Source organism: Triturus cristatus, chromosome 4_1 (genome assembly GCF_964204655.1).
Source record: "Triturus cristatus chromosome 4_1, aTriCri1.1, whole genome shotgun sequence".
NCBI classification, from domain to species: Eukaryota; Metazoa; Chordata; class Amphibia; order Caudata; family Salamandridae; genus Triturus; species Triturus cristatus.
Window position 1 is genome coordinate 276,778,690 of NC_140585.1, and position 18,164 is coordinate 276,796,853.

The 18,164-nt window shown below is 43.1% G+C and overlaps 1 protein-coding gene across 3 annotated transcripts in view; it reads right to left on the minus strand.

The window, feature by feature from the left end:
- The window catches only part of SVOPL (SVOP like), a 321,589-nt gene that overhangs the window by 169,782 nt on the left and 133,643 nt on the right, over positions 1-18,164 (minus strand). For all 3 annotated transcript variants that reach the window (XM_085652034.1, XM_085652032.1, XM_085652033.1), the window contains 4 exons: positions 16,205-16,303; positions 14,647-14,718; positions 10,551-10,675; positions 8,639-8,702 (listed from right to left, as the gene is read on the minus strand). In XM_085652034.1, the coding sequence (XP_085508160.1) occupies positions 8,639-8,702; positions 10,551-10,675; positions 14,647-14,718; positions 16,205-16,303 (360 nt within the window). The remainder of the gene's footprint in view (positions 1-8,638; positions 8,703-10,550; positions 10,676-14,646; positions 14,719-16,204; positions 16,304-18,164) is intronic.

Sequence of the window (18,164 nt, forward strand, 5' to 3'; positions counted from 1 at the left end):
AACCGATTTGGAGTAGTGTTCCACCAACCCCAAATAAGAATGGCGCTGATCCTTGTTCATAGGTGTGGGTGCATTCTTAATAGCTTCAATGATCTTTAGTTTGGGTTCAACTCCCTTGTGGCAAATATGATGACCAAGGTAATCAACTCCCTCCTGAAGAGATTTGCATTTGTCGACTCTCAACGTTAAACCATTAGATCTAATTATGCTTAAGACATGCTTAACCCTCTCATCGTGTTCTGACTCAGTCTTCCCATAAATCAGAATGTCATCCTGAAAAAATACGACTCCAGCAATGTCCTTGAATATATTGTCCATCAAGCGCTGGAACACTGCTGAAACCGAGGCAAGCCCAAAAGGCATACCTATGTAACAATAAGCCCCCTCAGGAGTAGCAAAAGATGTAAGGTGCCTTGATTCTCTGTACAATTCAATTTGGTGGTAAGCTGAGGAAATATCTAGGGAAGTAAAAAATCTGGCACCCTCCAATGTAGCCAACATCTCACTGATTTTTGGTAGAGGTTGACGATCAACTCAGATGTTAGCGTTAGGGTCTCTCAAGTCAACACACATCCTAAGGGATTTATTGGATTTGCACGCTAAAACAATGGGGGCCAACCATTCAGAACGTTCAATAGGCTCAATAACCCCCACTGTACACAGTCGTTCCAACTCACACTTGAGTTCTTTGCGGAGGCTCAAAGGTACTTTGTGCACTTTATGAGCCACAGCCTTAGCACCGTCCTTGAGCACAATGCGATGCTGAATATCCTAAAGTTTACCAAGCTCATCATTAAACACCTCAGGATAAATGTGTACCCACTTGTCATTCGATAGCTGAGCAACTGTGAGAGCACTGATTGAATCAGGTGAAACCACATTGTAAAATTGATTGAGTGCACTGCGGGACACTACCATATCAAGATGATTAGGATCATTATATGATGTTAAGAGAGCCCTGCTCATCCCACCCCAACAGGTTTGCCCCATCCTTCACCACAAACACCGTCCCCGTAGGCAGATCAGCACCAAAGACCAGATTCACCAAAAATGTTCCTAAGACTTCAACTCTTTTACCCCCCATAAGCAAACATTTTGATCTTGGATTGTTGCAATTGGACACTATCTAATTTTCCAAAATCCTTCACATTGATGAGAGTAAAAGAGAACCAGAATCTGCAAGAAAATCAAGGCATTTCCCATTAATGCTAATCTTGCAAGAAGGAGGTTTCCTTTTGTGAGACCCCCTCAAAGAAGATAGTTCAACAACACCTTCAGCATGAGATAATGAAGGAGACAACATCAACAATTCGTAATTCTCATCATCAGAATCAATTAAGTCTTCTGCAATGGTCTTCACCATCTGTGTAGGATTTTTCTAAACCATAACAGCCTTACACATTCGAGAATAATTACCTTTTTTTCCACATTTATAACATGAGATTTGCTCCCACAACGGAAGCACCAGGCTTCGCCTTGCTTAATGTTGGGTTTGGAGTCATGTGTAATAAGATGCACAGCACTGGTGTTGGACCCCTTCAATGGTTTAGAGTTGAGTTTAGAATTCAACAATTTGACTTCACTGGGTGAGGCAGTACTAATTTCTTTTACCCAAAAGTGAGAGTGTTCAATACTCTTAGCCAATGTGAGTGCAGTCTCTAAATCAGAATCATCAGAGGACAATAACTTCTCTTGGATCTTTTTGTTAGACGTCCTTTTAATCAATTGATCGCAAATAATAATGTCTCTAAACTCCCTGTAGTTGCAGGTAACCGCTAGGACTCTAAAAGCAGCAACAAAGTCATCAATGGACTCACTAGGAGTTTGAGCGCGTTGTAGAAGCTTGTGACGCTGAAGAACAATATTTCTTTTGGGACTAAATCTTTTGTCTAACGTTTTGACAATAGAAGCATAGTCATCGACAATAAGTGAATCGCCATTGTCACCACCGCTTACGTGAGTGCTTACTATCTCCAAAGGTATAGTTTTCAAAATATTCCTATCCTAAGAACCTAAATTGTAAATTAATAAAGCTTTCTTCTTCTTAGAAGTAAAAGTTTCACTGTCAATAGCCTCCAAATATGCATCAAACGTGTCTTTCCACTGCTCCCATTGAAGAGGTGGAGTACCTGCAGATTGTCGAAAAGGTGGAGGTGCCGAAACACGATCCATGGCCAAATGTGGGTGAGTTGCTGCCCAACACCTACCGCACCTAATGAGTCCTTCAAGACAAATCAACTAAAATAACAACAAAGTGTACCAGCGACAAAATAAAATGTTAAGCAAAACAATGACTTATATCACCAAATGGTGTGTGCATCACCGAGTGCGCATATGGAGTATTGCTCAGGACTGTAGACAAAGGGTCAGCGCATCACCGAAGAATGCACTGAGAGTGTGCGCATCACTGGAAACACAAATAACACTGAAAAAGAAGAACAATTGTGTGTGCATGACCGGATGCTCAGCATTGAAATTCTGATGTGGCACAAATACAGGAAAAGAAGAGAAACGATGTGTGCATCACCGGATGCGTAGCGTTGAAATACCGACATGGTACAAATACAGAAACTGGGAAGGAAAAACGGTGTTCTCATCACCGGATACACAGCTCAGGAATTCTAATGTGGCCCAAATGACGAAAACAGTGTGCACACCAACAAATGTGTAGCATTGAACTTGATATGGCCCAATCCAAAATGGCTGCTGACACGTCAGACATATTTGCAAACGTCTGACGTCATAGGCATAAGAGCACAGCCGCACCAGAACAGGATAACGTCACAAGGTTGGTGACAGAGATCCGTGTCCAGGCAACAGTACGCGGATCCTCACAGCTCCGTGAGGACACAAACTGTAAATGAGACGGCCGTCGCGCAGTGGCTATCAACAAATAGCTGCACCCTCCAAAATTTCCAATGGGGCCTTAGGAAAACAACACACATGTGCTGCCCAAAACAGGGAACACAGCAAGGCGCGGTGAAGAGAACTCCAGGCAGCACGAAGAATCGGAAATGTCCGAGCAGCACTGCTGGAGGAATCCAAGCAGCAGGACACAGTGTGGCACAGCTTCAGATGTGCCACAAATGGGAAACTGGAGGCGCCAGATCAACTCGTCACCACTGAAAAGAAGACTCAACTAAAGAGGTAAGAACCAAGTTTATTGCGTCTGACGCCCTCCAGGTCCCGGCAGCAACTGACACTACCACGGGACACCACATTCTAGAGTGGAACTCCCACGAGCCCACAGGAGCTCCAATTCCACACATTCCAGCCAGATCCCAACACTGCCTCAGACTCAACTTGGACAAGACCGAAGTACTCATCTTGGGACCCACTCCCTCAGCCTGGCATGACTGCTGGTGGCCAACGCATTGGGAACCCCACTACATCCTCAGACACTGTAAGGTGACCGCATGTGAAGGGAGACATACTTATTAGCTAATTTCCACATAGAAGGGATGAACAAGCATTGTGTGATTTACAAATACTATGCAAGAATGACACAACTTGAACAATTTGGTGGAGTAAGAAGCTTCTGGGACTGCAAAGGATGTTCTGGTAGATAGACTGTGGCTAGACCACAGATACAAAGAAGGCTAGGGCATGGTTACTGGTGTGCAGCAAAATGACTGTTTGGCTGCTGCTTTGTCAGTGCCAGGAGCTTGCTTCCATTGATGTCACAAGCATTATGGCCACAAACTGTACACAAACACTTTCTGCAAGCAATGTTGTCTGGTCATTGCTTTCAAGACTGATGCACTGTTGGGTCACGCTTCACTCCAGACTGTGCTTGTCTAATTCCTTCAAGAGGTTGCTATTTTCCCCATTTGTCACATGTGGGCTCATCTTGCACAATGCCTGTAGGTCAGGCCCAGATGTGCTACCCTCCTAGTATCTAGTGTAGTCAGGGATATGTGGCATGCTGGTTCACATAGCAGTCTCAGCAACTACTGTAATCTGCAAGGTCTGTCTATGCCTTTTGGCCTCACTCTTTTCATTTAGTTTCCGTTAACTTTGTTTACTTACTAATTGTGGGTATTTTTAAGGTACACATTATTGCTATAACTTCAAGGTACTGTCTGAAAAGCAAAGACACAGAATTCCCTGATGTAATCATGAGAGAAACTATGTGATGGCTGTAGGACAGTTAATCAACATCTATGGAAAATAGTGGAGTAATCAATTTTTTCTTGGAAATGGTAGTTTTGGATTTCTGAAGTATTGCATTAGAGTGAGTAGAGTGGTGCTGTACTCACAACAAATTTCCAGAATGGTTACTTCAACAGGGAAATAGTGAGTGCATGTGTGGATTTGTCCGCGTGCCCCACAAGGTAAACCACCTATCGGCCAGTGAAGAAGCCATCACAGCTGCCATAATGTCCAGTAAAAGAGCAAAGACCAAGACTTCCAATGAGCTCTATCAGCGTGCGATCTCCAATGTCTTTGCCGTGTTTGATTAGTCCCAGATCTGGGAGTTTAAAGAGACCTTGAACATGACCGACCAGAATTGCGATGACGTCATTGGCAAAAAGTATCTGCATGACATGCCCCACTTGGTAAAGTTTGCTTTTTTGCTTCTTGTTGATGCCACACCTTTTTCTACACAAATATCTTTTTAGTATCCATGTTTATATGGGGCACACCTTGGATGATCAGGCGAGTAATTGATAACATTCAGTGAACAAGTATTCAGTGCTTCAGATGAGACATGTTGGAGGATGGGTTATCGGTACTAATAAGTATGCACCTATCACTAGCAATAAGGCCACCCACACAATATAAGATCCAGACAAGGTCTCAATACATTAGTCCCTGCTCCACCTTTGGTAACTGGCTGCGAACAGGCATGTTTAACTCAGGAGACAGGTATGTAAAGCATTTAAATACATCAATACATTAAATAAGCAAGAAACAACATACAAGAAAAATCCCACACCAATTTATAGAAATAGGAAATATTTTTATCTTCAAAATGACAAAAAGCTAATGCAGGGAATCGAAGATATGAATTTTTAAAGATTAACCACTTTATAGTTATTAAAAACATATAGTGTAAACCTGGGACATCTGGTAGCCCTTGATGGCGACACAGTCAAAGTTTAAGGCTGACCGCGATGGAGCCCTGGTCAGATACACTAAGGGGCGGGGGAGGCCGTCAAAATTTAATCTTCGGACTTAGAACCTTTTCCAGAGGATTTTCAATCGACATCGTGCAGCCCCCTCCAGCAGGCAGATTTTGATGCAACGTCATGGGATTGCTTTTTCATGACGCCCCGGCTGAATCCTGGAAGTCTGGATTTCAGCGGGATGAACCTGAAATCCAGGCTGGGTCGCAGTTGAAGGTAATTGGCTTGACTTTCAACGTCGTGGCAATCCACTTATGGAGCTTTTTCTAAAAGTTCCTCCAAATGTTTCCAAACGTCTGGAACTTCTTCCTGAAGTTCCTCTTGAGGGTTTAAAATGTCCAAGGGTAGAGAAGCTCTGAAATGGTCCTTGGAAGTATGGACTACACTTCCCACAGTGTACCTAGCCAAATCCTTAAAAGTCCACTGGACGCACTCCAGGCTGGAGACTTCTTGAGGGAGATGGTGCAGGGAAGCTCTTTTGCCTTCAGGTAGTCCACTCCTTAATCCTTTGTAAAGCAAGACAAACTCCTCAGGGCTGTAGTTCCAAGTGTGCAACTGCAGCAGTTCCTCAAGGAGCAATGCTGGGTGGTATAGACAAGGGTTCCAGTAGGGCAGTCCTTCTTCTTGTAGTTTCAGGCAACAAATTCAAATTTAGTACTCAGAACTGAGTTGCTCTGCAACTCCCACTTATTTATTCAATGATTTAGGGTGACAAGCAGGAGGAAACCCCTGTCCAATGAGGTGCCGGGTGCCACCCAAAAGTATGACAGCTTCCTCCAAAGTGTGGCATATTCTTGTCCCATAAAGCACTGCACTTTAAAATTCAAGATGGAGATTTTCTCTACTTTGGAGTAAGAGCTGGCTAAACTAACCCACTGGGGTAGCTCATTTCCATTAACACTTCCCCTCCTACAAATTCCATTCCTGGGGTGACCATCTGACTTGGATTACAGGAAGAGGGGGTGACAGGCCTGGCATTCCTTGCTGACCTGCTCTCTCTTTGAAGCCCAGTTTGATTTACCCTGTCCCCTTTCTGACCCCACCTGTGCAGCTGCAAAGCTCTCCCCATCAGATAACCTCTGCTCTAAGAGGCCACTTATCAGATCATCACAGCAGCCTGAATAAGCCTGCTAAGACTGGCCAATCAGTTGAGACCACTTAAAGTCTGTATTTTGGCTCACTGAAAAGAAAGCCCTATAACTTATTTTCTGTATTAGTTATGATAAATTCAACAGTGGCAAGTTGTTGGATTTATCATTGTCAATCTTTTACTAAGTCTTTGAACCACCTTTTTAGCTCCTTCTTAACAATAGGTATAATTTAATAACATATTCCAGTGTTAGCCTACGGAGCTAATAATCTACAATGGGGGGAAATGAAATTGGCAGTTCTTCCCTCACCAGGGGTTATAAAACATATTTTATACGGTCCCTGCAAACAGTTACAAGCCACCCACCCCTGGGGTACCTAGGGGAGACCGTAGAGGTGACTTATATGTAAACATAAGGTAGATTACCACTTTGGAAGTACCTCTACCACCAAAGTCAAACTTGAACAGAATTGACTTTTAAAGACAGTCTGCAAAGCAGGGCTGCCTTTAAAAATGACAGTAGGCACACAGCAGTGCACACTCCGGTGCAGGATATCTACTGGGCCTCTAAACCCCATGCCCTATTATATACTAGGGACTTATGGGTAGTTTGAATTCCCCCTGCCCTATTGACTGCTAGGGACTTACAGGGTCTGTAATTTCTAATTGAAAATATAACTAATTACCATATTCCTTTTTCATCAGAGCACGGGCCCTGGGCCTAGTTAGCAGAGCCCATGGCATAGTCAGAGTCAGTTACCACTAGTATTAGTCAATAAAATGAGGGTGAACAGGGCAAAAAGGATGACTTTCTCACAAGGCATCTGTCATGATAGGTGAGGGAGCCACAGCACTGGGATATTCGAGCAGGATTTATTTGTTAAGAAAGTAGACTTCACATAGATAAGAATTAATTTATTTTCAAAACACCATCAGTTTTGGAATATCCTAGAATTAATCTAATAGTAAGCTGTAAGATGAGGGTATATAGCACAAGGTATTCTTAAGAGTCAAACACGTTAACTTTTAGGAATGTTGAGGCCCACATCCAGTTTTGCCTGTGAGTTTTGAGTCTCGGTGTCAACACAGTTTCTCATTAATATATGAAAGTTAATCTAAATTGAGGTTTTTAAGACAATGCTGCATATGTTAAAGGCGATACGGGTTCCCTGAAAAGTGTTGTGGTCTTTCCTTTTGTTCCTGTGCTGGGATTTGCTGTTGTGGATCAAATTGTTTAGAAGGAAATCATTGTTTTTGATACGCCTTCTAGTATGATGTTACCTCGTTCAATGTGTAGTTAAACCATAACTTGTGCTAACCTTCTAAAGTATTTTTGAGCTGTAGTTTTTTGACATTTCACCAAAGGTGAAGTTGGAAAAATTGCAGTTCTTGTCTGTGTGATTGGAGAGTTAGATAGTAGTCCAAATTAAGAACAGTGATGTGAGTCCTGATATAACCCTAGGCGATAAATTCCTAATTCAGGCCAGAGAAGAACTGGGTTAAGATTGAGCAATTTGAGAACTTCTTAATCGCTCCGTGCTGCTGTCCTCGCCCAAATAATGGAAGTAGTATATGTCTCCTTTCACTACATTGTCTCCTTTTTACCCTGAAATATCATTCAGTACAACGTATGAAAATGGAAGTTGTTCGGGAAGGTAATTCTAGAAGGTTGGAAGGATACCTTATTATAATAACTAGAAAGAACAAGGATCTCTGGGAACCATGAAAAGTACTGGCTGCAATTGGAGGGATGAAGACTACAAATTTGCAAAAGGAAAGTTGATCGATCTTAAAGAAAACGGGATGCGTTTAAAAATACAAAACGAAATGTTTAATTAAAAAATGTTTTTCAAACATTCTCAAACGGGAAGGGCTCCCAAAGAGACTCCTTCCCATTGTAAATGAGTTACCACCAACTTTGAGTTGGTGGTATAGTATGAATGTTTTGGGATCGCATTTTGTTCACAAATCATTAGTACATACCATTCAGAATCCCTATTTGGAAGGGACACTTTGAAAACACCCCCTCCAAATAGCAATTCTGTTTTTGTTCGCAGACTCAAAATGCGATTCAGTTCCAAGTTACTGAATTGCACTTTGGTGTTTGTACATTTCAAAAAGCATTTTTGCCTCATATGATCTGCAAAAGCCTTTTTGCAGTCACAAATGGCCTGATTTATCGAATCGGGCTGTTTGTGACAGCGAAAATGCTTCGTACATCTAACCCTTAGTTCCAAAGATGAGCTGCATTTGGTACGAGGATGATGTATTACATCCAGATGGGTATACACAAGAAAATGCTGAAAATATTTGCTGCCTGATATCTCTGACAGTTTTAACAGTGCTGTGTGAGCTTGAACCAGTGTGCACAGACTGGTGTACTCAGCCATTGTGTACTCATCAAGTAGTGTATCCATACCTGAGACAGGGGCAGCATGCAGCCACGAAATTTCACCGGTAAGTATTCAGTCTTTATGATGAATCTAGGAGATGAGAGGAACAGAATTTAAAACTCAGGCATCAAACGTGTGTCTAATAACCATTGGTGTCCACATAGCATAGTTACAACGGCTAGAATGTTACAGAAGTATATGGTTAAATGGCGGACAACTTTACCATTCTGCCTTCTTGACACACCTCTGCAGTGGACAGCTATGGTAACCATGTAGGTAATAGTAGGATTGTAATTGCAGTCGGATGCTGCTTGTGTGGAACTGTGGGGTCCCTTAGTGGCTTGAACCCAAGAGCTACATCTGGTAACGAAGTAACATTTCAAATGTGAGGAAATACTTGGCACAGTTTAACTAAAAAATGGAGTTGTACTATACCGAAATATACCTCAGCGGAGCAGTACCAGTGCCCATAATGTACACAGAATCATTACTCTGTTAAGTAAGAGTACAAAAGAAATCACCTGAAGAAGCTTTCAAATACATATGCAGCTGAAACATGCCTCCTTTTATTAAACTTCTAGGAGTAGGTCTGAAGGTTGTTTGTGGTGAAACACCTTGTCCCCCACTACTAAAATGACAGTGGAATATGATTCCATTTTATTTGGTTAAAGCTTTACTTATGTAGTTCTTAGTACACATACTCACTGTAGAGGTTTAAGCCTGTTAAATCGGCAATCACTGTCACAGATTTCTACATAATTGCAGTGTACCAGTCAGAATAGATGAAGGCTGGTTGTTGTTGTTGGATCAACCATTCGGAGAAATTTAGCTTAAGCCTATACACACACTCCATCACTCACTGACAAATGTAAACAAACTAAACAAGAAGCGACAATGTGGCAATTTTTTGTTTCAAGGGTGGAACTTGGATCAGAAAATAATGAATTTGCTCCGTTTGTAACCCTGAGTTCAGCATGTGTTACAGGGTAACTGCCTGGTAGCTGAAGTAGAGACAATTGATGTACTATGTTACAAAACATAATAGTACTCTTTCGATGTTTTATATTGACTAGTTATTAGAATTGAGTCATGTACGGACCTGAGGTATTGATGCTTCTCAGCACCTTTCATTCTTGTTAACATTATAATATAAACCTGGTCTGCAAGGTAATTGGTGTGGAGACCCCTCAGCAAAATCCATGCACTGTGCAGAGAGCCTGAAAAACATCCTTGCGAGTAGGTTGTAGGTGTATCAACACTGCCCTTCCTTCAAGGAGCCGCACACGATCATCTACGATCAAATCATGTATGATCATACTCCCCAACAGAAGATCTCTAGCAGTAGAATCCTCGCCGGACAGGAGTGTCACTACCTCAAAATCAATGAAGAGGCGATCTTCACATCGTAGACCGCAGAAAATACCGAGAGGGTGCAATCTCAGAGACCTTACGGGTGATTTCTAATACAAAATAATGAAGGGTCTTTGAAACCTTTATCCAAGTCTTCAAAGAAAAACTCTACATTTCTGCCAAACACAGTAGTGGCCCTAGGGTGACTAATTTGGAGTGTCTGATTCCTTCGGTTGCAGGGTTTCTCTTACTTTTCATTGAGATGATACATTTTTCTTTCCATACCCCCAGCCCAGCTGCATAACTACCCAGGCACCTTCATGGTTATCACTTATAATTGGTTGGTTTAGCCACACAGTGTCCAGCAGGACAATAGATGCCCAATTTCAGAAGCTTTAAAGGTTTGAATCAGCCTACAGCACTTTAAGAAGGACTGAGCCCATCACACTACATCTTGTATGTGGATAATCTGATACCCGTTAATGGCCTTCATCTACGGCTGGCTCAATCTTGCAGCCCTTGCCTGTTATTGCACACGATGGATGTCTCTATTTGTTTTCAGTGCATCACTCAAGCAGAGATCAATACCCTTGTGAATGGCCGGCGACTCCACATCCCACCATACAGCGCAGGAAGACAAACCAGGAATACGTTGGGGCGAAGGAGGTCAACAGCGAGAAGTATGTGCCCCAGATGAAGGAGATCAGCAAGATCTGGGGAGAAATAAAGAGTGTTAATAAATAGGAGAGTAACAAAACCCAAGGAGGAGAAACACACACTGCTTATGACCCTGAGCGCTGGTAGTAACTAAGCCAGTCTCTGGTGCACCTTGACCAGCTCCACCCCACAGTTCAGGGCTGCAGTCAATATAGACATACACAAAATGCATAAGGACTTGTTTTCCGCTGCTCCATGGCAAATATCAATTTTAAGGCATTTCTTTCTCTTGATAAAAAGGTCCTCTTTTTAAGGCTATTTTTCTGTGTAAAAAATGTTGCGTTCCCTTGATTTTATGACTAAAGAAAGAACGCACACTAAGGGATCGGTCAACGTTGCCTTCTATGGCTTTGAACATTATTGGCTTGATTCACAAAGGTAAACGTACACTTTTGTGTAAGTTGACTATTTTGTTGGTATTCACAAACTACAAGTTTAATTCTACTAATAGTAATTTTACGTCTGCAGAGATCCCGCAATAGGGGCGGAGAACTCTGCAAATGAAAAGGCTGGGACTCTTTGCAGTTGTAAACTTAGTAATAATAAAATTAAACTCCTAGGTTGTGAATACAAAAAACGTAATAAACTTAAACAAACATGTAAGTCTACCTTTGTGAATCAGGCACCATATAGCTAACTATATATACTTAAAGATATATTCATGACAGATAAGGGTCAATCTGTTCTTCGCAAGTCAGGACCCTAACGAGGACCCTTGTGCATTGCAAGCATATTAAGTATGTGCACATTACAATGCAGGTAAATGGAAAGGCGTCAAAGATGAATTTAAGAAACTATATATATATATATATATATATATAAATTACAGCTGTGGCTGACGAGAAGGTGTACACATTTAGGAAGATAGAAACGTGTTTTTTTCCCCCAGTTTTATATAGCGTGAACTCAACCAAAGGTATTTGAGCGCTTACATAATCCCCAGTCACATTACACAAGGCCATAATAATTTTTTATAGGCACAAATAGAGGAAGTGATTTGCTCAGAATCACAGGATGTTGAGCCAATGCCAAGACTCGAACCCGGTTCCTCAGTTCCAAAGTTGGCAGCTCTGACAGCTAAGCCACATCCTCTCTCTACACAAAAACGTAAAACTGACTTGTAAGTAATGCAATTTGGCTACATAACCGAGCATTCTTTAAACAGGAAGATGTCTTCCAAATTTTAAAGTCCTCCGGCAAACTCTCGTTTTTACAACCTTTTAACGCACAGCAGCACAGCTGCTAGTTTCCTAACTGGCCGCCATCTTACTTACTTACTCGTAGTTTCACTCTATGCCTCTGTTTTTCCGACACACATCACGGGTTCTTTGATATCGGCGAGTCTGGGTGTTATCATATTTGATCACTGACTAGTGGAAACACTTTCTCTTCTTGGAATTGGTTTGTTTCCCTATATACATTTATTTCACAAGTTTTTTTATCATTTCATTAACACACAGCATGTTGGCACTTATCTACAAGGCACCCTTAAGATTAACACTCGATTTTGTTTTATCGGTTGTTTCAATGTACCCCTATCTTTACGTTTTTAGGAACTATTTTCCCCCTGACAAAGGGTTATTACCAAACCCGAAATGCATTGGGGCTCACTCTTCAGTTGTGTGCAGTAATTTGAACACTTTGAATTGTGCTTACTGGATAACCTCATGACGACAATGAGTATGTTCTCATGGTGAATTATCAGGAATAAACTCATCATTTGAAAATACAGGTAAAACTTGGTTTATATTCACATTTGGATTCGCGATATATTCGCAAGCTATTGGTTGTGCTTTGGAGGGACACCGCCCACCCAGGGTGGTGCTGAACTGGGGAAGTAGCCTGTTTTTTGGTGTATTGAAAGGAGCTGGGTTAAGGGGGGGCATGATGCTCTGGGAAGGGGATGTGGCATGACGTCCGGGCGGCCGACCATTGGATGGGGGAGCAGTGGTTCGGGGTTTGGCGTGTTCTCCCTGTGCTAGCTGGGGCCGTGTAAAAATAGCAGAAAATTGTAGGTGATCTAGCAGTGGAGTCCGATTGATTTTTGCAGTGCTGGTGGGCTTTCTTCGTGTGTTAGTTGGATGTGGCCGACGGTTTGGGAACTGTGGAGCTGTGTTGAACTTGTGGCGTGCTACCTACGTGCCAAGCCATTGCAAAAAAAAACATGAACTCGTGCCCGCGAAACTGAAAGCCACCACGCTAATTGAAACATGATACAGACCACATGTCGCACTGTGCGCCGCTCCATCTGTGAGGCAGTAGCTGAGGAGGAATTATTGAGGGGAGGTCCCTGAAAAGGGAGCCGTGCCAACCCCTTCTTTCTCCCCCATATTCTTCTCTGACGCTGAATAGGCCAGGTCCTTATTCCTACACAGGCCCCTGCCAATTGGCATCTAAGCCTTGAGAGGTGGCCGTTAGCTGCCCCATTCACACGTGTGACATGTGCAGGGGCTGTTGTCCGTCTTCTTTGACATGACTCAGAAGGAGAGGCAAAGCTGTTTGGGAGTCAGATGTGTCTGGTCCAATTAGACAGGCTGATGCAATAGGGATTAGCGCTCTTGGGATCTGCGTGGAGGGCTTAGCTGCCAAAGTGGCAAAGGAACTGAACTGGGCAGTGGAGCGGGAAAAGTGAAAAATATATACATAAAACAAACAGCAGCAGATGCCTGACAAAGCAAGGGTTGAATGTATTAAGCAGCACGTGTGAATTGCCGCGAAAAAAACTGACCTGGCGTGTCGGCAATAGAATGTATGGTCCCTGTGGATTTGTTTTCTCGATTCACCATTGATGTGTACATTTTGGCAAATGGTTTGGTTACAATTTGAGCAGTTTATCTAAGAGCTGTGTATCTGCTCCCTGGGAATGAATGTTAAAGCTCAACCTGGCAATTACTGAGCTGCAATGCATTCAGCAAAAAAATTTGCGTTTAAATTCCCCCTGCTGAGCTGTGACTTTGTGATGCATTATGTTGGTTTAAATGTCATTCACATCAAACCGCGTTGCGCAGCAGAATCCATTGTGGCTGAAGGGTAGGGAGCTGTGTTGAATAGGTGGCATGCTGCGTACGTGCCAAGCCATTGCAAATAAAAACATGAACACGCGCCAGCGAAACTGAAAGCCACCACGCTAATTGAAACATGATACAGAGCACATGGCGCACTGTGCGCCGCTGCTCACTTCCACAAAGTGGATGCCGCCACACGCACGAGTGTCAAAAAAGTGCAGACCGATTCCAAAAGGTCATCTCCTAGGGCAGCGCATGTGCGCTGTGCTAGGCTCGACCTAAAAACGAGGAGAAATAAAAGTATTTCTCCTTGCTGCGCCATTCTTTAACCTCCCCGGGGTGGTGTTAGAATCTGACGTGTTCCCAGGTTTCCGATGCCTTGTAGATCTGGGAATGCTTCGGAACACCCCTGGAACGACACTTCCACGCTGTGTTCTATGTGAAAGGGGCACATCTTTACAAGGCCATGAAAAGCCATGTAAAGTGGCTTTGCATGGCCCTGTAAATTTGCTGCGGCACATTGCGCCATAGTAGCGTCAAAAAAGAGACGCTCCGGTGGCGCAAAAGAGCTGCAAGAGGCCTCGTAAATGAGGCTCTCAATATTGAAAACTGTGTTGGACCCGAGGATAGGTTTCATAAAGTCCCGGTGCAGAGTGTGCTAAGCCTTTGTGCGAAGCCTGAAAGGGATCATTTATGACAATGTAAAGAATAGCACTGTGAAACTTGTGTCGAGTTGCTATCATACCTGCCTCAGTTACTGGCTCATGTACCAGAGCCACTCGCTATGACAGATAGAGGTCCTGCCACTTAGGAACCAAAGAACCAAGGGAAAATAGAAACTCCTTGCAATGCCTGAGACCTTCAAAAGGCCTCTTATTCCAGCACAGAGCAGAACTGGTTGTAGCACACTTAGGGTAAGGACAGGGCCATGGATCACAAGGGGCATCTGCAAGGTCACTCACCTTCAAGCGGCCGTATCTGTCAGCCAAGTAGCCGAAGAAGATGCTGAACACCATGTAGCCGAGGAACACCATCTGCGAATGAGAAATAGGAGATTCTTTTCAAACCTGGGCACTGATTCAGCATGAGAATTCAGACACGGATAGTGCAGCGGATCTCAGGCAGGTGTGCGCATGGACATGTTCCACATCTGGCCTTTGGAAGGAGCTCCCAGCTAGCAGACAAATGCTTTCGTGCTATGCAACCTCCCCATGATGCACGACTCGTTTATTTCAAAGAACTCTGATTTCAATATAGATTCAGCACTACACTTGGTCTTATCCTTTATGCTATATACAAATGTATGTAGGTGCCCACGGCCTGCCATAATTATCACATGTAGGATACATTGCCCTGCTGGATGCAGTGGTGGCGCTGGTGGCTCATCAGGGTAAGCACGGAGTCTTAGACCATGTCACTTACAGGTACGGGCAAACACGCGGGTTGAGCATCTGAAGTCACTTCAACCAGCCAGAAGACCATTTCACAGCACGCAGGCCAGTCTACAAGCAAGAACCCTCCACACACACAGACCTCCAGGCACACTGCAGCACTGGCTGACCCATCCCTGGAAGCATCCCTTGAGTTCACTGACATACTTTAGGAAATTGAGATGGCACAGGCCAGGGAGCAGCAGAGTGCTTTAGCGAGAGCACTTCTGTTGAAGCAGGACATGTCAAACATGAAGCACTTAACATAGAAAGCATAGTGTGTCCAGGATCCAGCAGAGACCAGGTTACAGAAACCAAGATGTGATGAAGATAGGCGGGTGGGAACAGATCACTGGCACTATACTATCTACCCTGAATTGTATGGTCAACATGAATTTGGACCCTCCATTATAAACTAAAGGACACAGCCCCAGAAATTCTTGACTAAGTAAATATATGCAGATGTCCAATTTATGGTACTGAACTGAGAAAAAGTAGACTTTCGAAAACACATACACACACACCATACACACACCATACACACACTCACAATTCATGGTACTGAACTGAGAAAAAGTAGACATGCGCAAACACATACTCACAAACACCATACACACACCACACATACACACACTCACACACACACAATTCACGGTACTGAACTGAGAAAAAGTAGACATGCGCAAACACACACACCACACACACACACAAAATTCATGGTGCTGAACTGAGAAAAAGTACACATGTGCCAACACATACACACATGCACACAAACACCATACACACCCACCCACATGCAAACGTATGCACACACACACACCTGTTTCAATTTAGGAGCAACGGATGGAGGCATGCTTTCTAACAATGGGAGTAAGATCTGAGTATCAGTATTAGTTTGATATCCCTTCCAATATCCCCAGCTTTAGTAAGCACTAGTGAAGCTTTTCAACAGATCAGGCAAGGATGGGCATCATTGAATATCAGGAAGTGCTTACCCATACCATTGGTGCTTCAACCATAACATTTCAGTGTAAGTGTAGATATTCAGCAGCAGGTGGCAGCATTGAGTAGATTCAGGGGGAGCACTCACCGTGGTGACCAAGGCCACTTGCCAGTCCTCCAGATGCCACTCACAGCGGATAAGCGGTGAGACCACCGCCAGCAGCATGATCTCCATGGCTTCCACCACCTGCAACAGGGGCAGAGAAGGCAGATATGGCAACCAAGAGATGGCACAGCCGAGCGACACGCCCTGTTCTTAATACAAAGTCTATTCCTAAAGAGGGGTCGCTCCTACTACAAGACACTGAATGACGGCTAGGATGAGGTCACTCCTGTAAAGACTCGCACGGGGAGACTATAGTAACATGTAACCAAGCAGATATAACTGACATAGCTTAAAGAATCAACTTTAAGGACTGACATCATTAACTGACATGCGTAGGAATAGGGAGATACTATGTCTGGGTCAAGAAAGTCTGTTCAAGACAAGAGAGAGTTTCAAGAGCTTTTCAATGATATTTGCAATAGTGGTTTTTACAGCCTTTGTTTGTAATGAGATCGGATTGCTGTAGTGTGTCTGTAACACAGCCGAAACCAGAACTCACAGGGCCTCATTTATGAGGTTTTGACGTGGGCAGCACTGCAACGAATCTTGCTGTGCTGCCCTACGTCAAAACAAAAGGGCAGGAATGCGCCCTATCTATGTGATACTGCGCATTGCTGTCCTTTTCCCCTGCGCCGGCGCACAATGGGCTGCCATGCACCAATACGGGCACCATTGCACCATGGTGCAAGGGTGCCTGCGTTGCTGGATTGATTGATTTTGTGCAGGAAGGGACCTTTTCCTGCACAAAATCAATCAATTCAGGCGATTTCCTTTCTCTGTGTATGCTGCACACGTGGGGTGGTGTTAGGTTCTGAGCGTTCCCAGGTTTACGATTTCTCGTAAATCTGGGATGTGTCAGGTTCCATGGGTGTTACGTGGGAACACCCACAACAACACCCAGTTTTCTGCGTAAAAGAGGCACATATTTCTAAGGCCATGAAAATCCACGTATCATGGATTTACATGGCCTTATAAATATGCCGTGGCAAATTGTGCCACTGAAGGTTGTGATGTTCCGACATCGTATAAATGAGGTCCTCAGTTTTCTAGTTTCAAATCCAGACGATCTTGGTTGAGAAGGAGAAAAAATAATTCAAAGCACAAGAACATAGACCACATCCAGTGTACTTTGGGCATGGAGCTCTGTTCAATGCAAAAGAAATAGTTGTGGCGAAGTTTTGTAAGTCTTGTTAGGTGGTATGCCAGAATTGTGTTAGCAAAAATTTCGTCTGATGTAAATATTGCGTCCTAAATATCGTTTACAAAAATATCGTTCCAATTGAATGTAGATATTATATTTTTACCTCCAATGGGGCATTTAAAAAAATATATATATGGGGCACTATTCTGGTACCTTACTTGATAAGATATGCCTATTGAATGAGATCTGCAGAAGAATGAGTTTCTCTGGGTCTCCTCTTTTTTTATTTTCTCTGGTGCTGAATTATTTTGGAACCAGAAGTCACAGATTTCATGATTTATCTTGTTTAACAATTATTTGAGTTTAGGTATTTTTATTAGTTTTTATGTGCAGCAAAGTGAAAATTAATGCAAAGCAGTGTAAGGTGGCAACCCAGGAGATATCTACTGAGCTCAATGTTATAGAACCTAAATTCGAAACTAATATGGAAATAACCACATCCACGCCAACTAATACACCATAGTATGATTACACAAAGAGCAATATGTGTTCCACTGGACATTCCAATGTATAACAGCTTTAGGAGTTTAGTTTGTAAGTTATTGATGTGCAAATCCCCGGACTGGAGGAAAGAACTTGCAATTGAGATCACCATAAGCACTGGCAAAGCCAATAGGTCTGGTGTTGGCTGCCATCCTTTTGGACGTCTGTGTTTGTTTTGTCATAGTTTTTGTAAACGTTTAATGTTGAAGAAGGTGCCGGACCCTAGTTAACCGAAAAGATGGTCTAAAAATGTTTTTT